The 27,367-nt window shown below is 35.0% G+C and overlaps 1 protein-coding gene and 1 pseudogene across 8 annotated transcripts in view; one reads left to right on the top strand and one right to left on the bottom strand.

Moving 5' to 3' along the window:
* Positions 1-27,367, bottom strand: part of CNOT2 (CCR4-NOT transcription complex subunit 2) — a 112,901-nt gene that overhangs the window by 45,923 nt on the left and 39,611 nt on the right. For 3 of the 8 annotated variants that reach the window (XM_059936487.1, XM_059936489.1, XM_059936488.1), the window contains exon 2: positions 25,275-25,417. The exons of 1 other annotated variant lie outside the window; for it this stretch is intronic. In XM_059936487.1, coding sequence (XP_059792470.1) covers positions 25,275-25,322 — 48 coding nt within the window. In that variant the 5' untranslated portion in view covers positions 25,323-25,417. Of the gene's footprint in view, positions 1-8,797; positions 8,856-25,274; positions 25,418-27,367 lie in introns of those variants that run through there. 4 more of the 8 variants (XM_059936486.1, XM_059936491.1, XM_059936492.1 and 1 more) reach the window with 2 other exon arrangements.
* Positions 14,716-14,828, top strand: LOC132373847 (small nucleolar RNA SNORA18; annotated as a pseudogene).

Below are 27,367 nucleotides of genomic sequence, written 5' to 3'. Positions count from 1 at the left end.
CTAAAAAAGGATAAACACAGGAAAATGGCATGAAACTTGCAGAATTCACTAAAATTTCAGGAGCGTACCAGGATATCTCTCATCAAATTTTACGTACATAAGTCAAATGGATGCAAAGTGAACTCTTAACAATTGTGATGTAACATTTATCATCAAAACCAATTACAGACTCTTAGAATCCTAAAATTGAAATTAATTGTACTGAATAAAAAAACTTCATTCTAATACTGTGCAAAGAGGTTTTACTGTTTTGAAAGCAAAACTAAACACGTGAAATGCCTCAGACAGAGGAAAACAGAAATGTTCTCTTTCATCAATACCAAATTTTCCCAGGCTCACTGTGTGTGTGTGCCAGAGGGAGGGAGAGAAAACACAAACATGTAGAATTTCATTTTTGTTTTGTGTGCTTCAACACAGAAATTACACAACAGTGAAAATACTAATTATTTTTACATGACTTCAGCAAAAAAAAAAAAAAAAGAAAAGAGGTAAGAGTGTAATACTCTGCCTTCAAATGCAAGCCCCAGTCCCAGGGATGGGTACTGGTATGAAACAAAGAATTCTCTGATCCATGGCAAAATCAGAAAGAAAAAGGAAGACAACATAGTAAGTTTTTCAAAAAAGCTAGTTTTGGGCTTCCCTGGTGGTGCAGTGGTTAAGAATCCACCTGCCAATGCAGGGGACACTGGTTTGAGCCCTGGTCCGGGAAGATCCCACGTGCCGTGGAACAACTAAGCCCGTGCACCACAACTACTGAGACTGCGTTCTAGAGCCCGCGAGCCACAACTACTGAGCCTGCGTGCCTAGAGCCCGTGCTGTGCAACAAGAGAAGCCACCGCAATGAGAAGCCCGCACACCACAAGGAAGAGTAGCCCCTGCTTGCCGCAGCTAGAGAAAGCCAGCGCACAGCAACAAAGACCCAGCTCAGCCAAAAAAAAAAAAAAAAAAGTTAGTTTTATTTAATTTTAAAGGGTGTGTCCTGTAGTCCATACAGAATGATGAAATGGAGTAGAAAAGTATTTTAGACTAGCCAGGAAGAGTGAAACTAGGAAAGTAACAATGAAGCAGAGAAGTAAAGGAACTAACTAGGTAAAGACAGACAGGAAGAGCAGTCAGTGCAAAGTGAACAGCAAGGTCCTCAGTGGTGCGGCTCAAGCAGAATGAATTCAGTGGAAGATGGTAGGAACTGAAGTCAGAGATACTAGTGTGAGCAGATCATGTGCCTTGCAGGCCTGGGGGGACTCTGGATTTTATTCTATGTGAAATGAGAAGTCAAGAGAGGATTTGGGGGAATTCTCTGGTGGTCCAGTGGTTAGGACTCGGTGCTTTCACTGCCATGGGTCCAGGTTCAACACCTGGTCAGGGAACTAAGGTCCCACAAGCTGCACGACGCAGCCAAAAAACAAAACAAAACAAAACAAAAACAAAAACAAAAAAAAGAGAGAGAGAGAGGATCCGTGCGCAGTTTAAGTGACATAATTTGGCATATTTTATTTATGTATATATTTAATATGATTGTAGCTACTCTGTAAGGAATGGACAAAAGAGGGGACAAGAGTGGAAGCAGGGAAACAGGTTGGTGAGAGATGATGGTGGCTCAGACTACAGTGGTAGTGGTAGGGGATATGTCAACACTGTACTGAAATATATTAAAATTACTGGTTATATCATATATATTAAAGTCAATTTGATAAACAGAAATTTTAAAAACTAATTTAAAAACAAAATCATACTTCATTCTACATTACATATAAAATTTGTTCAAATATTTGGTATATACAATTTGTCAGCTTTCTTCAAGCAAACATATAAAGGGCTTATATCAATTCTGTTAACTGACCACCTTCTCTCTCAACTCTCGTATCACATGTTTTAACAAAGGAGAAGTAAAAACTTGAGATTTCACCAAGAAAAATACATGAAATATGTTGTACCAAAAGCAATATTTCTTAAGTCTTTTTTGAATACAGATCTAAAACATGTAACTAAGACATTTTATATTTGCTTTGATTCCATAAGAACTAATCAGGAGATATATATATATATATATATATATATATATACACACACACACACACACACACACACACACGTTAGCTTACACTAATTCTTTCTATCACCCTGACAACCCCGCCCCCCCCCCCCAAAAAAGAGTTGGCCTCAAAATGTAGTAGAGAGGAATTAAACTGACAAGCAGAATGGAAGCACTAAGTTGGCTGGATTTTCCCAGTAAACACCTTCATTACTTCATTAGGACTAGCTATGAGTTCCTAAGGTCAAACATTCTTAATATCTAAATATAATATTTCAAAGCCAAATGCAGTAACTCAGAATACTCACAGAAGAATTCACAAAACCTCAAACTTGAGATAATCTTAACCAACAACTTCAAAGACGGGTAAAGTGGCCCCTGATCCAGGTGGGATGAACAGTAATTACAAAAGGGAAGGAATAAGAGGCAAGGCCTGGAGCTTTTTAAATGGTCACAGAAACAAAGTAGGACACTTTACAAGTGAAACTTCAAAAATAAATTTAGATAGATAGATAGATAAGTAGATAGATAGGCAGACAGATAGGAAAGGGTGAAAATAGATCATATCCAAGGCAGGATGGGCAGTATTTAATCTTGCACAATTTTCCTTCAGCAAGACCTCTGGAGAGGAACTTACTCTAAAATCATTTATTGTCTATCATGCTGGCATGCTGGCATGCTGGCCCAGGCATGGAATCTTATTCCCAGGGAACAGAAGAAACACATCCCATGGCAGAGTGGTCCTTTTCCTGATAGCAAACAAATATAGTTTGATTTTGAAATCTATCTCCAGTCTTAAGGTTCCAGCAGCATATTTTAAAGTGCTGCTAGACATTTCTGTATGAGAAGTACATTTTAATAAACTAAATCAGTAATATTTAAAACTGACTTTCCAAGTTACTTTCTCCTGTTCTGTTCCGCATATCATCACATTCTAATCTTTCTTCACAGTGGCTTTCACATTTGTTTTTTGCCATTCTACCTATCACCTTCTTAGTTTAAGCTATGGACTAGATTTTTTTTAGCCCTCTGACTGATCTCCCTTCACATTTCAGTGAACATGCTGAGGGTTTCCTATATGAATTATGCCAGAAACTGTGCTAATGAACACAAAAGCTGAGTAACAGCCCCAAGTCTTGAACAAGCTCACAGCCTAGCTAGGAGAAACACCTGTAAATAAACAATTACAGTATGAAAATCTGTACAGGTGTTTTGGGAACACAAATAAGGGAATATCTAACTATCTGAGGGAAACAACTGAAAGATCTTATAAAGTAATATTTGAACAAATATTTAAATGTTAAAAATTTTTTTAAACTAATTAATTAATTAATTTATTTTTGGCTGTGTTGGGTCTTAGTTTCTGTGCGAGGGCTTTCTCTAGTTGCGGCGAGCGGGGGCCACTCTTCATCGCGGTGCACGGGCCTCTCACTGTCGCGGCCTCTCTTGTTGCAGAGCACAGGCTCCAGACGCGCAGGCTCAGTATTTGTGGCTCACAGGCCCAGGTGCTCCGCGGCATGTGGGATCTTCCCAAACCAGGGCTCGAACCCGTGTCCCCTGCATTGGCAGGCAGATTCTCAACCACTGTGCCACCAGGGAAGCCCCCCAAATTTTTTTTTTATTTTAAAAAAAGGAGAAGAGTGTAGGGTGGGAGATGAAGCAAACTTTGGCATAAGAAACAGCAGGCATAAGTTCTCGGAAGTGAGAGAAAGCCCAGAAACACAAAACTTTTAATACAGCCAACAAGGAGGATGTCTGGAAGGACAATGATAGGTGGTAAGGAAAAATAGGCTAAATTTCAATGCCAGGTTAAGAGGGCAAGGATATAGACGGGAAAGCCAGGTACAAAAATCTAGGTGAAGACTTCCCTCAACTAACACTTTACTATGATGTCATATTCATAACCACTACAATGACTTTGTCACTTTCCTACTCTCGTATCTCTTGTTAATTTCCCCTAAAGGATGCAGACCAATATTCCTGCGATCACGACCTTAACATAATTTTGCAGCAGTAATTATCTCAAAATCCAACAACAACCTTATGCCTCAGCTTAATTTGGGTTATTCACAGTTGTTCCTATACATGATAATGTCTGGAAAATGCCATCTGTAACCCCTGACATCTTCAACAATTAAAACTTAAGCTGAGCAGATTAACTCTAAATATTTATTGAAATCATCCATATCTTTCCATCTCCGTCATTTCTGAGAACAGCATATCCAATATCCTTCAATCAGGTCTTTATTAATCCATTCTCATTCCCCTCAAATTTACTCTCCCACATCAGCCAAGTAAATTTTTAAAATAAAAATTTAACAGTCATGGCCCTGCTGATTGAAATGCCTCAACAGCTTTCCAAATCAGTAATAAGGCTTATAAGGCCCTATGTAACCTCTCTGACCTTAACTGTCTCCACAGGTCCCCTGTCACCACTAAACTGCTGCCACACCTTCAGTTACTCAAACCCAAGTTCTCTTCCGCCTCCGGACCTTTGCATAGGCTGATACCTCTACGTAGAATGCTCCTTCTCCCATTCTTTGAAACTTTCATACTAAATCAGGACCCCTGGTTTGCAGTCATTGAAAATACTTTATCATACCTATAATAATACAATAATAAGAAATAACTTTTATTGACCACTTACTATAATGCCAGGCAATATACTCCAAATGTTTCAAAATGTATTTATATAATCTTCATAATTTACTTAGTAATAACTATATAAACATGTATGTAATCCTCATGTATTTACTTATTTAGTCTTCATTTTTAGATGAGAAAACTAAGAACTGGAGAAGTTGGGTAACTTGCCCAAGGTCACATATCTGATGTGCCCAAGATTCCATATCTGATAAGTGACAGAGACGGGATATGATCCCAGACAATCTGCTAGAGTCCCCCCTTTTAACCACGATAGTACACTGACTCTCAGACATACAACGAATAGTTTAATGTTTGTATTCTCCCCAAACTGTAAGCTTCATGACAGGAGAAGCAGTAAAGGGCAAAAAGGGGTGGGGGGCTTACTTTGCAGTAAACAATGGTAAGTAGAGGGTGCCACATCAAATATTTGTGCATGTCAAAAAAAGATCTCTTTAGCAGAAGAATGAGAATGAACTGACTAGAGGTATGTGAAACAAACGTTAGTCTCTACCAGACTGATCATATTTATCTTAGAGAAAGCAACAATAATTTTAGAATAAAATTATGCTTAAAAGAAAGAACACCACTACACCAATTAAAAAGTAATTACTATTTCCATATTCTAAATTAACTAATATTTTTACTTTCAAAATATAGTGAACATAATTTAATTGTTCAAGGAATTAGAATGGTTATTACAAACCTCTAAATTTTTATTATAAGCTACTGAAATAGACACTGTAGCATTAAACGAGTAGAATATGTTTACCAATTGGGTTAAAACAAGACCAAATCCCTAATGGCAACTTTTTCTTGTGATTCTATTTCTAAAGTAGCCAGGAGTTTTACTGTTAACATGCTGATACATGTGTCCCATCATAAAATCAACTCTTTCACAACACTGAGGTACGAAGACTTTTCTATAGCCAGCAACTTTTCATCTTTAGCAACAGAGTATGCATCCACCTTGTATTATAAAGGGTAAAGAGAGCCAAATGTAGGTGGGAGTTGGGGGTGACAGGACTGCTCTTTTACTCCTTTTTCCCTAATGGAGATTTTACTACTTCACTCTGATTGCTGAATACAAAATTTGACTTCTTACTTTTCCCTCCCAATTTCATATTCACTATCAGCAAACACTTCACACACATACATATACACACAAGTTCTCTGTTGTTTATAAAGCAGGCAGAAAATTAATAAAAACCACAGTCAATTGCCATTAACATTTATATGCCTTTATCAAGATGTAGTCAATCAAAATTGAAACCAATCATGAGAAGCCATAATACCTGAAGATAATCTGGTTATCTTTATTACTGGCTTTTAGAGGGAAAAGCTGATAGGTCAAATCCACTGAGACACTGCCCAAATTCTATGGAACTAGAATACTGTACACCTATATCAAATATGATATACTACCACCTAGAAATATTAATAACCCAAGGAACTTTTGTTTTAGTGGTATTTTTTGGTAATAGGATTCTGAGCTACCAATCCTACTTCACAACTGTTATAAATAATCCTAATTTTATTTCATCTGGAAAAGACTAAAAAAAAAAAAAAGAAAAGAAAAGAAAAGAAATGGGATTAAATAAAGGAGAGAAAGGCACTTACATTAGAAAAAAAATCTAGCTCCTCAAAGAACAAAGAATTTAATATCTGGAAGTCTTTAGGAAAAGAACAAATGATCTTTCCTCCTATTAAAAAACATACTACTCTTGAAGTCCTACTAGTTCTAGAATACTATGTCGTGATATCTATAATATAAATAAATGTATAATGAATAGTTTATTAATCTACTTAGGATGGATCTAAAAAAAGTGAAGATTTAGATAAATTTTAAATTGATAATTTCTAAATTCATCAACTTAAATTGATAGGGAAATAAAAGCAATTCATTTCATAGTTTTAGTAAATGCAGACTGCCTGATAAATGAGCAATAAAAGCCTTAATGAATACTGAAAAAGGAGTTAATAGGTAGATGCAAAGGAAACTTTGACTGGAAATGTGATTCAGCAGAAAACTAGGGGCTTATAGGAACATACCAACAATCATTATTTTGGAGAGTAGTTAAATATTTTGGCACAGAGTTCTTTACAGGGGTTACAGGAATACTTCGTAAGAGATATCATCCCCCGCAAAACAGGGTAGCTCACATTTGATGAAAAGATAGAGAGGGCATGCCAGGAGAGCGATGAAAACATATCATTCTTCCTAATCCAAAAACTGTTTACTGAAATTTGGTACCTGAAGCTGCTTTACTGAGATGACATTCCCAAAACCATGTACACCATATCTTAGGGTGTGCCCCCACCAAATCTACAAACTCTCTAAAGAGTATTACCAAAAGGTCTATCAGCGCTCCTGATCAGTCTGACTTTGATCTAGGGAGAATATGTTGTGCATGCTTCAACTTGAAGAAACAGATTTTGTGGTTTTTCAAATTCTTAAAGTTGCCTGTATCAATATGCCTCATACAGATTCAAACTTATAACCACCAACATACAAGCTTTAAAAGACACGTGCATCATCCTAAAATCAAAACACTAATAACTCAAAAAGTGCTAACCATAAAAAAAGCACACAATCATATATTAACTAAAGAACCAACTATAAATGGTATGCCTTATGAGCAATAAGTTAGATTTGAGAACTCACACAATAGGGCCTAAAATTAAAATAAGCAATATTTTATCCTTAAATATTAAGATATAAATTTATAAATTACAAGTGGAAGAACATATAACAGTAGAAGGCCCATAAGTTTAGAATATAAAACAAATTCTCTAAGTATGAAGGGAATGTTTTTAATGAGGGTGACTATCTTACGCCAGTGTCAGAGGTGGGGGTGGGGAGCGCTCGCTAATGCAGAGGAGAGAGGGTGGGAATCCACAAGAAACTGATGGATGGTCTGCTTTGCTGGGGGATATGGATTTCTACAAGCCTTCCAATAAATTTAAGAAACGCTCAAACTTAGAGGAAAGGAGAGAGAAACTGCTGAGGATTCTGTATTTTGAGGCCCTGCTTTGAGACTTGAAATGCCAAATACGTGGTGCCCCAATCTCTTTAATCCTGACATACTTTCTCTGAAGAAATGTTAGCCATCACAGGCTATATTCTATTTTTCCTGGGTATAATTTTGAATGTCTTGTTATGTGCAAAAGAATCTAGAAATAACGTGAATAAGAATTATATGGGATAGATCTGGGAGAACTAAAGAAACAATTTTTGAAGCCCTTCTGAGAAGTAAGAACCTAAAATGATAGTATTTATTTGTGAGCAAAGTAGTGCAGACCCAGGGCTACACTGCTAAAGAACTATTTCTAAAAATTCTGCATTAAGAAAAAAAAATCTGTATTGTTAGATCATGATTTTGGATACAAGGAACACAAGCAGACAATGACAGGAGTGTTAGCATTTTACACACACACACACACACACAATTTGGTGAGCTTGTTCACTCAACAAATGTTTGCTGAACTTTGTACCAGATATTGTGCCTTCACTGCTTCTATACTTATTTTTGTTAGCCTCAAATCTAGAGATGGGTAGAAATGTTCCAGTCTTCCTGTCTAGATTTCAAGGAAAAAGATGTTTGAAGTTTCTATTCCTTCAAATTTAAAAAATATAGCTACTTGCCTGAAACTTCGGGAAACGGAAGAACAGCATGTCTAAAGCTAGTGGAAGGAAACTAAAATATGCCTCCTTCTGATACCAAGTTAAACGTAGCAAAATTTTTAGTCTATGGATTTATGCTTTCCCTGACTTTTTCTCTTAGCTTCTTTTCTGAAAATGAGTTTTCTGGTCCTGCTATACTCCGTGGAGAATATGAAGTTTAAAAAAATCTAACAAACGTCCTTTGTATTACAACATTAATGGTTTATTCAGTTTAAGGTTTTCCCTCTTTCACATCTAACTAATAAGAAATGAAATTATTTCTTAGAACACTAGGACTTTAATAATTTATGAGATAATTTTATGAAGAAAATAATTTATAAGAAACACTATATTTTTAAACTAACAAAATGACTCACTGACAAAATGGCCCAACATCCACCCTTAAAATACTGATGACAGCACCATTTTTCCCCCAGCCTTTCCCACCACCTACTTACCTGTGCAACTTCTTTCAACATTGGCTACTCTGGGGATTGGAAAGCTCAGGGCTGGAGGCTGAAGTGAAGAAGGAAAGGTTGGAGGGTGAGCCATGGCACCAGCCCCGCACTAGGAGCGCCCCTGAGATACTACAGCAGGGTTGACACCATAGCCCTGAAGTTCAAACTCCAGCAAACGATAAGAAAGGAGTCCAACCAGAACATGATAAACGATGGGATTCTTCCGCTCTTTGAAAAATAAGGAAATCATGCTATAAAGATCTGAATGTCCGGTTTCAACATTATGACTCCCTGTTCACCTCTTCATCATTCCCCAACCCCAGATTCACCTCAGACTGATTCAAAGTGCTAATCAAAACAAAGAGGGTGGGGGGTGAAGTGCACAAGTAGAGCTTTCTATAAACTTGCACACAGAAAATGAGGATAGGGTTCACCTGGCCATCATAAAAACATCCAAGACAATATGTTAAAATACTCTGCCTATCTGCCCCTTGAATACTTTCTTGCTCTCCTAAGCACTCAACATTAAATCTAAGGCTCTCATACACATTAACATTAATACCATCAGCCAGCAATATGACAGCTGGACTATTTGGATGTATTGATATTTAAATTCCTAAAAGTGGGCCAATGAGCTTTTCAAAACCCAGGGATAACTTTCGGTATAAGGATATTCCTTGGGGGAATTTCCTGGCAAGTCCAGTGGTTAGGACTCCGCACTTCTGCTGGGGGCCGGGGTTTGATCCCTGGTCAGGGAACTAAGATCTTGCAAGCCGTGCAGCATGGTCAAAAAAAAAAAAAGTATATTCTTTGGGAGGAAACTAATTTCTTAAAAGTGTTCCACTCTGATAAAAGCAAATAAGGACCCCCTCAACTAAAATAACTTTAATCAAACTAGATGATAAAAAAATTAGACTTTTAAAGAAATAAATCTAAATACAGGACTTAAACAAACTGCGACTTCTATGAGAATGTGAATCCTCATTTTATAATATAAAAAGTAAATTACTGATTCAGAGGAAACTAGACTCTGATTATTATGACTACTAAAGCTAATAAAAATAGATGCTCATTTAAGTTATTTAAAGATAACATCTACTCAATAACATAAATATTATTGGAGGTGGCAAATGTTTTAAAACAGTAAATTAAATATAGTGAAGTATCAGAATCCTAAATTATGTTATATGAAGCAATTAAAAATAAAAAGTACTCCTTTAGCAAGGGAACACAGGACTTTTAAAATACTTCTAAACATCTTGCCATATAAATTAATGCAGTAAACATTACTCAGTAAGCATCTACAATGTAATGTGCTAAATATAGTTACATTTATACCCTTATGTATTTTATCCATTTGATGCTCAGAATAAAGAACATCACAAATCAAAGGGAGTAAAGAAGAAAACGCATTTACAATGCTCCTGCACCATTACTCTGGCCTCCAGGCCTTAGTGAACTTACCCTTCATTACCTCTAATCTCCTACCATTTCCCCCTTCTCTTATTGTGTTCCTGCCCCACTGCCCTGCTCCCCTTGCTATTCCTCAAACACAAAAGGCATACTCCTGTCTTCAGACCTTTGTACTTCTTGTACCCTTCAAGAATGCTTTCTTTTTAGGTATCTACATGGCTTCACCTCACCATACTTCATATATTGAGCTATCCTAGTGAGGACTTCACTGTTTATTCTATTTAAAAGTACACTATCCTTTTCCCCAACCCCTTAGACACTCTCTATCCCCTTTCCTGTTTTAATTTTTCCTCCATAGCATGTATCAAAATATAATACACAATGCATTTTATTTATTTTGTTTAATGTCTTCCTATACTCTAAAACATCAGCTCCACGAGAACAGAATTTATTTATTTCGTCTCTTTGTTCACTTCTGTCTCCACAGAATCTGGAACAGTGCCTGGCACTGAGTAGGCCCTTAACATGAACGTGTCCTCCTTTTAGTCCACACATGCTGTTACTTGAGTGTTATTTGACAGTAACCCATCACTGCAGTGCTTACAGCACATGTGAAAATTTTATGAGCAAAACAATTATTTTAAAAAGTAATGGAATTATGTCAAAAATTAATGTTAATTTTTGTATTTCTGAAACATATGAATAAAATTGTTTTATGCCTTTTTCCACTGAAATTGACAACCACTTCCAAAATACCTAATAGACTAACAGACACCTTCAGTGGTTAGAATGCCATGCCATGAGAAGTACCAAATAAGGATTTGGAGATGAAAAAAATTTTTTTCTATTTCCCAAACTTTTTCTCAAGTTAGATTACCTTTTTAAAAAAAGCTGTTTCACGAGTATTTCAGACTTAACAGTTTAATATGATGAGACAACACACGTCTCTTTTCTAGCAAAAAATCCCACTAGAAGAATTATACTACTTAGAGCCACTGGGTTGCACTGTAGTCCATGGGAATATGCACTCCTTGAGAACAGTGTACTGCTAGAGCAGCCTAACACAGTGGGCCTGGTACAAATAAGCACTAATATGTGTTGAGAGTTTATCAAATGATAGGTATTACTCAAAGCACTTTAAATATATTACCTCACTTAATCATAACAAAACCCCTATAAGATGTACTTTTACCTCAAATTGAGGCACAGAAGGGTAGGGCCTATGGACTCTCTTTAGATTGAAAATATTTCTCTATCACAGTTATCATGAAGAATACCCAGTCCCTGCAACCCCAGTAAGATACTAAAGATTTAATCTCCACAAAAACCCAAGTGGATAGACTCCAAATTTTAGAAGTTAGCCAAAGCGTAGGTGAGGGTGGGGCATGGGCTTGAAAATTGAGAGATGAAGACCTACACTCTGAACTGTGGGATCCTCAGCTTTCTTTCCTTAACCTGCTTACAGAACACGATCAGTCAGACTTAAGAACCATCCCTCTACCCCACCTTTCCACCTGTGGAAAAACTGAATTGCTTCAGAGAAACAAATGTCACACACTATCAAGATAAGGTTCTCCCCAATAAAAAGGTTAACTCAACTACATGTTAACACAATGTCCACAAACACTGTTACCACTTCTTAAAAACTTATTTGGAAATAATTTTAGATTCACAGAAGAGCTGCAAAAATAGGACAGAGTTCCCATATGCCCCATCTTCCCCTAGTGGTAACATCTTATTAGTACAAATATCAAAACCAAGAAATTAGCTATTATCTAACAACTTCACATGGATTTCACCAGTTTTCCACTAATGTTCCTTTTTCTGTTCTGTTCTGATCTTGGTTAAAATGGTCTATCTGCCCATTTTCTCCATTGTAAATTACTATTTTCCTCTTTAAAACAATAAATGTTCTGAAAGAAGTACTTTGAGAGCATGCAAATACCTGTTTGTCCTTAAATTTTTGCTCACTAATTATGACATTCATCCATGGATAGTGCCTACAGCACCTATTACTGTGATGGTCTAATGATGATTTTCTATCTTCCTCATTTCTTCTACACTATATTTGTGCATCAAAATGTTTCTACAAGTAGACAAATCATCTTTTAAAGATCTCACTCTCAAATATGAATAAGTGTCAAAGACTTTACCTAACTGACCCAAAGTGATATAGGCAGAAAGTGAAGAATAACATCTCAAAACCAGAGTCCTTCACTCTATAACCATCATATTCTTTGTTTTATTACACTGCTTTCATCCCAGTAGAAAAGAACAGGTTTAAAATTTCATATGCCCCAAGCAGTCTCTCTCGGTACTTCTGGCTCTAAATAAGAAAGACCTTTACTTTTCTTTTTCCTAGAAACAATATCTTCCTATTTTCATTAGTACATGTAGTACAATGTCTTTAATTTACTGGGTTGGGTTAAACAATGAAGTGATGATTTAATATTCCATGTGACAGAACACAAATTTTTGAAGTAAGGAATACAAATTAGTAAAATTATTACCTCAGCTGATAAGACAAATGGCCAATGTATGTATGGCTCTATTAGATTCTAGGGAATCTTAAGGGAGGGAATGCAAGGGAAATTGTTCAACTTTTTGCTTCAGGTAAAACAGAATCACAGCTATAGATGACTCCATATATGAATTGGAAGTTATTTACTGACTTGTACTGTTCGATGTTTCTTTCCAAATGACCTTAAGTGGTGAGAACAGGTCTGATATTTCTTCGTATTGCATACCACATACTGCCTTACACAATAGAAAGTATTCGAGTCTTGACTGAACACTGACACAGAAGCTTATTCTCTCTCTCAGGAATGATTTTTCATCTATCTTCTCAACCAAAATATAATTTTTTTAAAATGAAATCTTAGGACTTCTACTTCCAACCTAGATGGAGGAGTGGGAATCCTCTTGCTCCCGTGTCACCTGAAACAACTTTAAAAATGGATAAAATATATTAAACAATGGTTTTCAGACATAGGACATCAGGCAGTACAAGATAATAACCCTTGAGAGAAGAGAAAGAACTGATGTGAGCCCTACAACTGCCCATGCTTACTGAATGGAGGAGTTTCCAGGTGCAGGTTGCAATACAAGGAGAGGGAGTCCTGGTGAAGGCCAGCAATCTCTGTGAATTGAGGAAGTGTGGCTGAGAGTCTGAGTAGGCTAAGGTATCTAGAGTGAGAAGGCTAGAGCAACAAATAAGAGAGAGCTGTAAAGAGAAAGTGTTCTAGAGGTCTGGAAAGGGTTCCTGAGTCTTCAGCTAAGTACTGATCAGCATATGCATGTGAGGAACTGACCAGAGGCTGGGAAAAGAGAGAGCAAAAACAATCTCTAGGGCTCACACAACTGTGCCCTAAGCCAGAGTAGAAAAATATTATAATTCACAGGGCGTCAGATATAGTACTCAGAAGAGTACAGCCTCAGTAGTTGGGAAAAATTAGCCCTAGACTATAGGCTACTGTGGTTCTTTGTAACAAAACTTACAGTTAAAAAGGGGGGTGGGGTGGGGTGGGGAAATGTCTCAAAGGGCTCCAACAGCTTCTAAGTAACTGTGCCCCTAAGAAAGCTCAAGAATATTTACAAAAGTACGAAAAAATGTATAGCACTGAACAGGTAAAAATTCCAAGAACTGGTACCCAAGCAAAAGTTTCCAGGCATGCAAAGAAGCAATAAAATAAAATACATAATGGGAAACCAACAATAGAAACAGACCCAGAAATGACACAGATGATAGAATTAATAGATAATAACATTATAAAACTGTTATTATAACTACTTTTTGCATGTAAAGGGAAGAATAACTGGCATGATGAAGAAAAGACTGGTGAACTTAAAAACACAGCTATAAAAAACGACCCTAAATACACGGAGAGAAAAAAGATTTTAAAAACTGAACAGGGCAACAGTAAGTTGGGACAACTTCAAGTGATCTAATATATTTGTAATTGGAGTCCCCAAAGGAGAATGGGAATAGAGTAAATATTTACAGAAATAATAGATTAAAAATTCCAACTGACTCACTTTGCTGTATACCTGAAACTAACACAACACTGTAAATCAACTATATGCCAATAAAAATTATAAAAAAATAAAATAAATTCCAAATTTGATTTAAAAAAATACTTATAAATACACAAATTTAAGAGGTTCAATAAATCTCAAGCATAACAGACACGAAAAAAACTATACCAAGATACATCATAATTAAAATGTGTAAAATCAATGACCAAAAAATGTTAATAGCAGCCAGAGAGAAAAAGTTACATTATGTAAAGAGGACAAAGATAGAAAGACAGAAGACTTTTTGTTGGAAATGGTCTAAGTCAGAAAACAGAGCAAAATACTCAAAGCACTAAAAAATCTGTCAACTATGATTTCCATATCCAGCAGAAAATTTATCAAAAATAAAAGTGAAATAAAGACTCTTTCAGACATCCAAAATCTAAAAGAATTCATCACAATCAGAAATGTATTACAAAAACGTTTTTTTGGTCGAAGTCTATCTCGATGGGGCTTTTTCTGTAGACCCACGTTGCTGGAAACTCCTCACAGAATAATACATGGTTTGCTTTACTGATTTCTAGGAAAGAACTATAAGACAGAGATGCCACTAAAAGTGTGAAAGATCTAATGGTCATATTTTTTCATCTTAGGTATTGGAATATCCCAAAGACCTGTCCTAGTCTAGGATGTGATAGTTTAGGGTGAATATGACTTGAACTTATGTTTAGAGGGCGTGTGAAATTGAGAACCAGGTAGATTCACCTACTCCAACCCTAAAAGTGGCCCTAAAGTAAACTGCTTGAAGAAACTAGATCCTAAAGACTATAGGTGGGGAATTTTTGAAGTATGTCATCAGTATGTCCATATTCAAGCAGAGATAAAAGAAGCTCAACTAAAAGAACTGTGGACTGGGACTTCCCTGGCGGTCCAGCGGTTAAGACTCCATGCTTCCACTGCGGGGGGCGCAGGTTTGATCCCTGGCTGGGGAACTGGGATCCCACGTGCCACGCAGCACGGCCAAAAAAAAAAAAAAGAACTATGGATTGACATGACAACTGTGGGTTAGGTAAACTTTCTTTTTAAAGGGGCTATCTTGAAGATCATGACTCAAACTTTCAAGGAACTAAGGTAAGGTGACAGGCAGTGGAAGGAATCACAAAATGCCAAATTCTTAAATAAAAATTTAATGACCTTAATGTTGTCTATGTTACACATAACTTAAAAAGCTTTTTAAAAAATTTAAAGTCCTTCAAGTAGAAGGAAAATGATACTATAAAGAAAGAAGGGAAGGAAGGAAAAAAAAAACCACCTCCTGGATTGGTAGTGTCTTAGGCACTAGCAGAAGCAAACACAAATCCCCTTGGGAAAAATGTCTTTCCATCTAGTCCTCAAAGAAGTCACACAGATTTCTAAGAAACATAAAATGGTAACTTACACACCTACAAGAAATCAAGGTATCATAAGTGAGAACCAGAGGAAACAAAAGACATGAGAATGATCTGTGGCAACTTTCAGCTGCTGGATTTATCACATATTAAACATAAGCATGTATAAAATGATTAAATAAATAAAAGAAGATATATTAGAGCCAAAATCTAAACAAAAAAATAATGTAAAAATGCGAAAAATAATGATAAATATGTGGGTATAGAAGATATAGATAAGATTAACGAACTTGATCTAATGGAAACAGAGCAATACACCTGCCAACTGGTCAATATGCATTTTGTTCAAGTACGTAAACAAATAATTGATATCATACTGACCACATTCTCTAGCTACAGCGGAATATGTGAGAAATCAGCAATACAAAGATAATTAGAAAAGCCTCATAAGTTTGGAAAATTAAAAACACTTAAAAGAACAGTAAAACAAACTCTAAGGAACAAAAGGAAATATCAATAACTTAAAGAGTATAAATTGATGAATATAAAACAAAGAAATTTAAAGCAAGGGTGACAAATAAGATGAAAAGGCACACAGAAAACAATCTTACGGATGAAAAAAGGTGCTAAAAAGAAAAAATATTTAAGACGGTAGCATTATGAATAATTTCTTAATCCTGATAAAGAATATCTACAAAAAAAAAACCAAAACCTGCATCAAACATCATATTTACTGGTGACAAAGTTTGTAAGTAACAAGAGAAAGATTCCTACTATTAACACTTCTACTCAACCTTGTATCAGAAATATGAGTGAGTTCTGAAAAAAAATGCAAGTTATAAAAATTATAAAGTATCAAAACTGGAATTTCCAGATGATATATTTATTTACATGAAAGAACCCACCCCACAAAGAACCTACAGATAAATTATAAGAATAAAAATTTAGGGACTTCCTTGGTGGTCCAGTGGTAAAGAATCCGCGTTCCAATGCAGGGGATGTGGGTTCGATCCCTGCTCGGGGAACTAAGATCCCACATGCCGTGAGGCAACTAAGCCCGAGCACAACTACTGAGCTCATGCTCCTCAACCAGAGAGCCTGCGAGCCACAAACTACAGAGCCCATGTACTCTGGATCCCGCACACCCTGGAGCCCACGCACCACAACTAGAGACAAGCCCGTGCCCCCTGACAAAGAGCCCACACCAAAATGGAAGATCCCGCATGCCTCAATGAAGACCCCGTGTGCCGCAACTAAGACCTGATGCAGCCAAAAAAACAGTAATCAAGTTTAAAAGTCAACTGTATGTCAATATAACAGTACATCTATAAAATATAATTTTAAAAATACAATTTACCAAAAAAAAGCAACAAAAAGTACTTATGTATAGCTCTGACTAAAGATTTATAATTCCATTATTAAAAAAAATACAACTTTATTGAGAGAAAATACAGAAGACCTCAGTGTATGAATTCAGGAAGAGGAAGAATAACATAAACGTATCATTTCTTCCCCAAATAAAAATGAAGTCAATAAAATTCCACTTGTAAACACAATGCCTTTTTTTTTCTTCAAATTCTAAATTTGTCACTGAACAAAAGGCCAAGAAAGTGAAGACAATAATAAAGACCAAGGTGGAGAGACAGACACGAAGATTTAACACAAAGCTATAGTAGTTAAGGAAGTGGGACACTGGTGCAGGCAGAGACAAACACATCAAAGTAATAAAACAGAGATACAGGAAACAGACCCACAAATATAAACAAACTGATTTATAACAGAGCACTGCTAATTAGGAGGAAGAAAGAAGAAAATCAATACATGATGCTAATATAATTGATTATCTTTATGCCAAGAAAAGGAATTTGGTCTCCTTAAACCATATACAAAAATCATTCTCAGAAGGATTTAAACATGAAAGACAAAATTAAAAATCTTTAAAAAGACATGAGAATACCTTCTTTTACTTAATTTCAATAGGGAAATATGTCTCAAACAACCTCAATAAATTTGAAAAATTTAAAATTTGACATTATTAAATGTCAGGTCAATATGAACACTGTTGATGGGACTCAAAATTGGTATGGCTAAACATACCTAAACATATTCCTAGAAGACCTTTTGTGAATTTAATTTTTATAAAATTTGAGACTACAACATGGTTCAGAAAACTTCTCTAACTTCATAAAGCTTCCTCTTCTGTTGTTTTCATGCAGTCTCTAAAAGTACAATGGCAAGTTTTCTGAGGTCTTCTTGGCTCTGTTCCCCTCTCCCACTTTAATCTGCTCCTTCTCTTTCCTCTGTCTCTGTTGTCCCTATCCTGCTCAATTTTGATTCCACTCCCAGAAACTTCTTAACAGGGCCCTGGAAGGGAGCACTGGTGGGTCAGTCTTGAGAGTTCAGAGCTAGGCGGCTCAAGTCACTTTAGGCCTCACCACAGGTCCCTTACCCTGATCTAATAAAGTGGGCAAAACCTCCCCAATTTCAAATTGGCTAATCACACTTACCACTTTCAAAATGGCTCTTCACCACTTTGAGGTGCTTCTATGCTCAGGTCCAGACACCCCAATGCTTCTATGTTCTTATGCATAAAAAACTGATAAATTTGGGTCTTTTGTTAGACTTTCACCTGCTTATATTTTGAGGTTCATGGAGATATTTCATCCCCAGTTTTTGTTACAGATGTTTTCATGGGTTTTGGTTTTCTATCTAGTTGTTCTATTTTTATATGGGAATTCAGAAAGACTAAAAAAACAAAAAACAAAAAACGAAGCTGTCACCATCAGTGCAATCATCCCAGAAGCTAAGTAAGGCCTGAGATTATATTTTAAAAGGTAACTATGCACCAGTGTTTTCTTAGGTCAGTCTCCCAAAGCAACAGAAATAAAAGCAAAAATAAACAAATGGAACCTAATCAAGCTTATAAGCTTTTGCACAGCAAAGGAAAACATAAACAAAATGAAAAGACAACCTAGGGACTGTGAGAAAATATTTGTAAATGATGCAACCGACAAGGGCTTAATTTCCAAAATATACAAACAGCTCATACAATTCAATAACAACAACAAAATCAAATCGAAAAATGGGCAGAAGACCTAAACAGACATTTCTCCAAGGAAGACATGCAGATGGCCAATACGCACATGAAAAGATACTCATCATTGCTGATTACTAGAGAAATGCAAATCAAAACTACAATGAGGTACTACCTCACACCAATCAGAATAGTCATCATTAAAAAGTCTACAAATAATAAATGCTGGAGAGGGTGTGGAGAAAAGGGAACACTCTCACACTGTGGTGGGAATATAAATTGGTGCAGCCACTATGGAAAACACTATGGAGGTTCCTCAAAAAACTAAAAGTAGAGTTGCCGTATCATCCAGGAATCCTACTCCTGGGCATACACCCTGACAAAATTGTACTTCAAGAAGATACATGCATCCCCATGTTCATAGTAGCACTATTTACAACAGCCAAGACATGGAAACAACTGTCCATCAACAGATAAACAGATAAAGAAGATGTGGTACATATATGCAATGGAATACTACTCAGCCATAAAAAAGACTGAAATAATGCCATTTGTAGCAACCTGGATGCAACTAGAGATCATCATACTAAGTCAGGCAGAAAGAGAAAGACAAATACCATATGATATCACTTAAATGTGGAATCTAAAATATGACACAAATGAACCTATCTATGAAAAAGAATCACAGGCGCAGAGAACAGACTGGTGGTTACCAAAGGGGCAGGGGTTGGGGGAGCGATGGAGTGGGAGGTTGGGGTTAGTAGATGTAAGCTTTTATATATATCTACATATATATTGATATATAGGTATATATCCAATAGGATGGATAAACAACAAGGTCCTACTGTATAGCACAGAGAACAATATTCAATATCCTATGATAAACTATAACGGAAAAGAATATTTTTTAAAAAGTATATATATGTATAACTGAATCACTTTGCTGTACAGCAGTAATTAACACAACATTGTAAATCAACTATACTTCAATTAAAAAAACAGTAACTTTGCTTCTATATTTTCTGATTGATAGAAGTATCTACACTAATGTTTTAACTTTCTATTTAATGATGAACACATTCCATATTCATGATTGGGGCAAATTACTTAAATATAAAATGTATTTCTGAAAGAGAACACAATATTTCATGTGTAAAAGCCTAGAGCTAAGTTCCCAAAGGAGCACCACAGTGAACACAAAAGGATGCCCACCAGATATTTTAAATCTTCTCAAGAAACACGTCAGATATCAGATATCTGTCAGATATCAGATACCACCTGAACTACTAAGTGGTTTAGACCTAATTACTTAATTTAACAAAACTGTTAACATTTCTGTTGGCCCAGGGGCACTGTGAAAAAATTACTAAGATACTAAGGGTGCCATAGAACCATGTATCTTAGTGAAACTTGCTTTTTGGAAAACAAATGTCACCTCATTTAATGATTTCATAAGATGAGTAAAAAAGTATCAGAACATATAATGCATTCTAAGAAAGACCAACATTGTTAGCATCACGTAATAAGCCAACCAATGAGGAACTTGGGAATTCATTTAATTTGATGTTTTTGGTTGGCCAGAGGAAAAAGAAAAAGATGAGCCATGAATGACAAATAAATGTCAAAATTTATTTGAAACAAATATTTAGGTCATGGAGTCAAAATAACTTTTGTTGCCGATAATATGATAGTGACATGAGCAGAAGCATCACATTTAAAATGCAATTACAAAAGCGATCTCATTTTAGCAGGAATTGTATAACTTCAAGTGAAGACAACTTAACAGTCACGCAATTCGAGTTTTTTTATTCCCCTTCCTTCATCCTGTGGCTACAGCCATTTGTTTCCAAGAGTTTCAAGAGCAATGAACTGTGAACCAGTTCACTGATTTCAGGTACTTATTTTTGAACAAATTCCCTCCTCAGCTCACTCTTGCTCACCTTAACCCAGTGCCAAACAGCAAGGATGTCTAAAGCCTCGTCTTTCTGCTCTACGCACTAGATCTATTCTGACAACTCTTGAATTGCTAAGTACTCATTTTTAAAAAATTCTTTTCCATTTTAAGTGTTCTTTATATTATGCATCTTTAACATATGTAATATATCAGATTCCAAGTGCTTTGATGCTGGTGTTGTTTTCAATCATACTAGAAGCTATCAAGAAAAGGTTATAAGCTACTATGTTACAACTATGACTCTAAGATACCATCAGTTGTAAAATACATCCTGATAGCAGAAAGATAAAAATTTTCAATAATGTGTTATCACTTATAATAAAAGAAATGGGGTACTTCATTGCTTGTTTACATTAAATTTTTACTGCAGTGCAAAAGAAAAAAATGTAATTTGTATACAGTATTGTACAATACTCTTGCATACTGAATGGAAGCACACCTACCAGATGAGTTTGTATGTGCGTCATTGATTGTTAAATAATTAGGTAACTTGTGTTTTAAATGCTTTACATTATGCAGAATTGTCAGATATCTGAAATGTCAGATAGGTGTTGAGTGTTTTAGCAATATCTGGGAAATTGTTTACGGTTTGGGGTGGGCTGGAAAGTCATTATTTTTTTTCCTATTCAAAATAACAGAATATAGGGTACCACTTTTCAAAAAATTGCCACATAATACATAAAGATGCATCTATATACTGAAATATATATGTAATAAAAATATAAAAACAAAAAGAATGAAACAAAATTCAAACAACTGAGTACTTCTAGGGAAGGAGGCAGTGGAAGGGTGGGACACGGAAATATCTCCATTAAGTACAATATGCAAGCTGTAGAAAAACGCGTATTTGTTAAAAACAAAGACAACAAATCACATTTGCACCTATATAATCACTAGAAAAGATACACACTAAACTGTTAAAAGTAAAATGGTGAAGGTAAACTTTCACATTCTATAGCTCTGTAATTTAAAAAACTAATAGAAAGGAAATAAAATAGTTAATGGCAGGGGGAGAGAGGAGGAAATAGCAATACATTCACTGCCATCATTCTCTGACAGGATACATTCCACAAAGTTAATGTGGTATTCTAGATAATGAGGTATTCTTAAGGAACATACAGACTAGGATGCATTAGATCTAGTTTATAAATAACATACATTGAACTAGCTAGCATATGATGTGATCAATGACCTCAAAGTAGCATTCTAAAAATCTTGGAGATATATATATATAAATGGCATTTCCCTCAGCACACTTTGCAGTTTCTTCCTGTCACCTCTTTCTTTGTTTTATTTAATTTTATTGAAACAACATGCATTTGAACACCTATTATGTAACTGAAACCATGCTAGGTACAGGCAGTACCAAAATAAATATGGCTCCAGTTTTCAAGACACTTGTAACATACAGTAGCACTGTCTAATACAACTCTGTGCAATAATGGAAAAGTTCTATATCTGCACTGTTCAATATGGTGGCCATTAACAGCATGTAACTATTGAGCATTTGAAATGTGGTCGATGTGACTGAGAAATTAAATTATTTTATTTTGTTTAAATGAATTTAAATACCACTTATGGCTAGTGCCTATGGTACTGGACAGCACATTGGACAGCACGGGGCTACAGCAAGACAAGGAAAAACAAACAAAACTACATTGTATCATGGTACACACTAAACTAGAAGTATGCACAAAAGCTACAAAAGCAAGGGGAAGGAATGCTGAAGCCCATCACAGAATGGCTTCTGAAAGTACTGATACCTAATTCTTGAATCATGGAAGAAAGGTGAGGCATTACATGAAGAGGAACCCAAACAAGTAAAGGCTTAAAGTGTAAAAGTGCATAGCATGGAGATTTAAAAGCAGTTTTATATTACTCAATGGAAAAACTAACTATAAGCAAACAGAGGAGACAATGGAAATAAAAGTATGTGGGGTTAGAATGTGCAAAGATTATATGTAATGTTTAAGAGCTCGTCTGCATTATATAAGAGAGGGGAAGAAGGCACTGGTAAGTTAACCTGGTAATTAATATGGTTAGATTTGTGCATGCTCATAGTTGGAAGAAATTAGTGTAAATTAGAGAAAGAAAAGAAAATTCTAGCCAAAAACTGGAGTTACATTTCCTTGGAAGAAGCTTGACAATCTTTCTAAAAGAATAAACTATAAACCATTTACATAATTAAATTATCTCATCTGAACTAATACACCAGTCTGTCTATGCAAATAAACTTCAACTACTCTAGTCATAACTCAAAAAACTTTTACTGGGCTTAAATTCGTAGTGAGAAATGAAACACACAAAGTAGATACCAATAGAAAAATCAATACTTCAACCAACACCCATTTAAAAGTCATTAGGTTTTAGCACAAAGCTGAGGGAATGCACCTTCCCAAATGAGTTCCTAAGTCTTTAATCAAGTCCACAACAAAAGGAGAACTGGGGAAATATTATCCTTTTTATTAAACTCTGGACTATTAGCTTATTATTATCAGAATGCTTAAATAACACTATAAGACATCAAGTACCCTCCAAATACAAAAGGCCTCAAAGATAAATTAATGAGTATAAACACGGCTACAAAGAAGTCCTACTTTATCCATGAAAAACAACAAATAAAATTCCTCCGAAATGGAATTGTTAAAAATCCAGACCATTTCATCTCAGCATATACACACTCTTAGTGCTACCAATATAAATATTAGTAATTTATCTACTATTCCTTTGAATTTCCCATATGCTCTTAATATACTCATCATAATTATCAGACAGGAAATTATATTTCTATACATGTATTTTTCAAAAGAGGCTTTTAAAAATAATTTTACAATGGCAATTTAAACAAGTGTTTCCAAGAATATTTCAACATGCATTAACTGTCACTAAGTAACAAGAAAAGAGAAAGGGGAAAATATTTTCAGGCAGAAAAACCCTAACCAAGAATGCATTTTCAGGTAAGCTAAAAAACCTGGATTATTTGTAAATAATGTGACTGAAACAGTGTGACTCTAAACCATTTTTTTAGAGTAGAATGAACAGGAATTAGGAAATCTCTTCATGTATAAAATATGATATCCTTTTATTCCTTTAAGTGTAAAATTTGGAATTCTTTATTAATATGATTCCATAAAGTAAATTAATCATACTGTGTGATCATACAAAAGTTCTATACTTACACTTTACAAACTGGATTATAAACACTGAAAAGCCACACAATCTAGAATCACGATATTCTTAAAATAATTTAGCAGAATCTACCAAAAGATACAACAACCCAAGTAGTGTAACCAATTAAAATCTTATGAGTCAAGGTAGTTGGAAGTGGTTGTGAGGCAGGAGGAGTTACAGCAAGTGTAAGTAATGAACAGAGGCCATGTTGATCAACTCTATAAAAACAATTCAGAACAGAAAAGGTTACAGGGAGAACTGATTCTGCATAGCCACAGCTTACTATGGCTCATTAAAATTATAAAAATCTGGCAAGAAACTTCAGACATAAAATTAGGTCAAATTCTAGAAAGGTTAAATATGACACTACTTTTCATTATGGACAGTGCCCAAACCAGAACCTAAGTCTTGTGTTCAAAGGCTCTTTGTTATCTCACCATGAAGACCCATTTACAATTTTCTCCAATGTTCACTGTTCCAATCTGAGGGAAGAAAAGACTAACTGGGCTAAAATAAATGATTAGAAGATAAATGGTTAGTTAACAAAAGCTGCTGCTATCACACTAGTTGCCTTCACAGCCTGGAGGGAACAAAACTTGTGGGTGGAAGAGAGAGAGGGAGGCTGGATATTTATTTGTGAAAGAAGCCTAAAGCTTATTCCTACTTAACTATGAACTACTGTGTATTCTGAGTCATTACATAATTTGATATTAAATTATTATCAAATGAATAAAGCAGATTTTCTTTGAAAAAATTAAATTCAAATGTTAGAGTTTTTAAAATCACTATTTAATAGCACTATCTTTAAAATTCACCTTCTTTTAAAAGCTCAGAAGGAAAACAGGAATATTACACTTAAACCATCCTTTCAGCATCCTTACATATTTCATAGGGGATGGATATTATTAACTAACTTAATAAATGAGAAAACAAGAATCTAGCATTATAAGGACAGCAAGCTAATGACAAATTCAATAGAATTGGGGTCTGAGTACCCTGGGATTTTCATTTCTATTTCTTCTATACTCTAACCAACTTTGTCTACATTCCTGTGATGCTCTAGTACCCTGAATATAGCCTAAGACTTCAGATTTAGTCTTCCAGAAATAATATGTATAAAAGCAATCAACATTTTGTTTTATGAAATACTAGCTTTGAATCCAGCCATGAAGTCATAAATTGTGTTTTAGATAATCTAAGTTTTGACACAGATATACACACCAGAAAATTTATGTTCTGACACTAATAGAATATATATACATTTATAAGAATATATATACATTATTTATAAGAATAAATATACATTTATCATAAGCATGCTTTACTCTGAAAAATGTTCCCACTATTTCAACTGTCAAACCCAATATACGTATTTTTAAAATTATAACCCCAAGTTTTCAAACTCAGGTGTATCCAACCTGATTCCAATTAAATACAACATGTTAAACAGTTCATGTAACTTATATGACCAACAGAAAAAAGGAAAAAAATTTTTGATCTTACCTGGTAGTTTCTTTTCTCAGATAATGTATGTCCATCAGTCCTCACCATAGAGTCGTGTCCTTTCCTCACAGTACTGGAGGCAATCAAATAGAACTGTCACTCAAGGGTCGTGTCACAGGAAGGACCGCCCACCAGTTCTCCCTCTAGAGTGGAATTATCCAAAAGCCGTCAAAATTACTAACATGTAAACATATGAACAGCAGCAAAAATATCCAATACGATATATAGAAAACAAAATCAAAAAGTACTCTTTTTATATCCTAATTGATCTTCCTCTTAACCATCCAGGGAGGGCTAGACTGGCAGACATACTTTATTTGAGATAGAAGTTATTAAATATGAAAACCTTTCCCTTCCAATTAAAACTGTCTGCCAGACCTCACACATAGGAAGAAACTTACAGTGAATAAAAATGGAGTGGAAAAAAAAGTTCAGCCCTGAATTGACACATTTTTTTTTTATTTTAAATAAACATCCTCCTGTTAGTCTCAGAAATGTTCAATTAATTCAGATTCAGTCATTTAATTTCAAATCCCTCTCCTCAAAATGCTTATTTATACAGCCGCTATTCATTCAGTTTATGAGGTTTATTCCTATGCCATAAGACGGGAATTCATCCTATAATGTTAGGATGATTAACAGATGCAAATCTAACTCAATATTCTATTAAAATTTACTCCAATGAAGAGTAGCAACACATGTCAACTTTCTGGAAGCCTTTGTCCTTCAATCCTCCAATTTCATGCATGCTCTAATAGAATTTGCTTATTTACATTAGGGCAGAAAAATAATGGGCCTTATTTCTTAACCTGGACAGAGCTAAATAAGTCCAAAATGACTAGGCACTGTAAACCTCAAGTACAAAAAAAAAAAAATCAATCACTGAAGCAGAGGTAATAGTCTCTAGAGATGCTAACTCAAAAACATAAATTGAAAATGGAAGACCAAAAATTCAAAAGTGGTACCTACAAAGAATTTGTAAATAGTCGTTTTTAAGACAAAAGTCTTACTTTTACCTAACTTTTAGTAAAATGTTTACCCCAGGAAAGTAGTAAGTTAGTATACCTACTGAACTAACAATAGTTGCTAACCACTAAAAATTATATTCAAATTTAGAGCAATTATTTAATATTAGACAAAATTTACTTTCAGAGAGGATAATAATAACATCTAATTTAATTTCATAAGAAGTATGAATCAATTTTACTAAAACCAACAAACACGCACATACACATGGATTACATCTAAAAAGCAATCTAGTAAGACGGTCAGAAAATTTTTCAAGGAAAACATTAAAAATTAATATCATTAGATTTAAGTTTTAAAAAGAATTCATGTACTGAAAACCTACACTCCACCTCCTCTCTTATGCCTGATCACAAGTTAGTGGGTGCTATATACTTTTACTTAATTTTCACCATCTTGCATTGTAAATGTTTGGCTGAAATACTTCAAAGATGCCTGGCTCTATAGCAAAAATGTAAATGTGCATTACCAAATTTATATGTACTACTGGAATTAAATGTCTCTCTCAAAAGTAACAAAGGAGAAAGGTTTTTTAAAGCGTTAAGTATATTTACTGCTGTAAATATAATCCTAGCAAGGAATTAGGTTATTCATAAAGAAAAACTATCTACTGAATTGGATGTTCAAGAATCGTTAAGTGACATACATTCAGCTCCAACTTAAATGTTCATGACTGTCACAAAATGAGAACAAACCTATTTATTATGCATCCCCTAAACAACACTAACCCTGTTTTAATGTATTTTTTAATATTAAGAGAGTTTAAAACAGTACTTACTTTACTATTAACATGTTCATGACAAGTCTGAATTCAATGGACAATAAGTGTAAAATTTCAGTTTTTTCTTAGAAAATAAGCAAGTTTTCCTTCTTAAATAAGTTTAAGAATAAGTTTAAAGTCCATGCACTATCTTCCATTTGTACCAGTTTCATCAAAAGATATGTTAGAAATCTAAAATCAGGCAAGGCTATTCTATTTTCAACAGCATAACATTATATATATATATATATATATATATATATGATAATTAGGACTTTATATGCTAAATAATATAATTAAAAATATT

Source organism: Balaenoptera ricei, chromosome 10, assembly GCF_028023285.1.
Source record: "Balaenoptera ricei isolate mBalRic1 chromosome 10, mBalRic1.hap2, whole genome shotgun sequence".
In the NCBI taxonomy this organism is placed as follows: Eukaryota; Metazoa; Chordata; class Mammalia; order Artiodactyla; family Balaenopteridae; genus Balaenoptera; species Balaenoptera ricei.
This window is presented reverse-complemented; position numbering and strand designations above follow the sequence as displayed.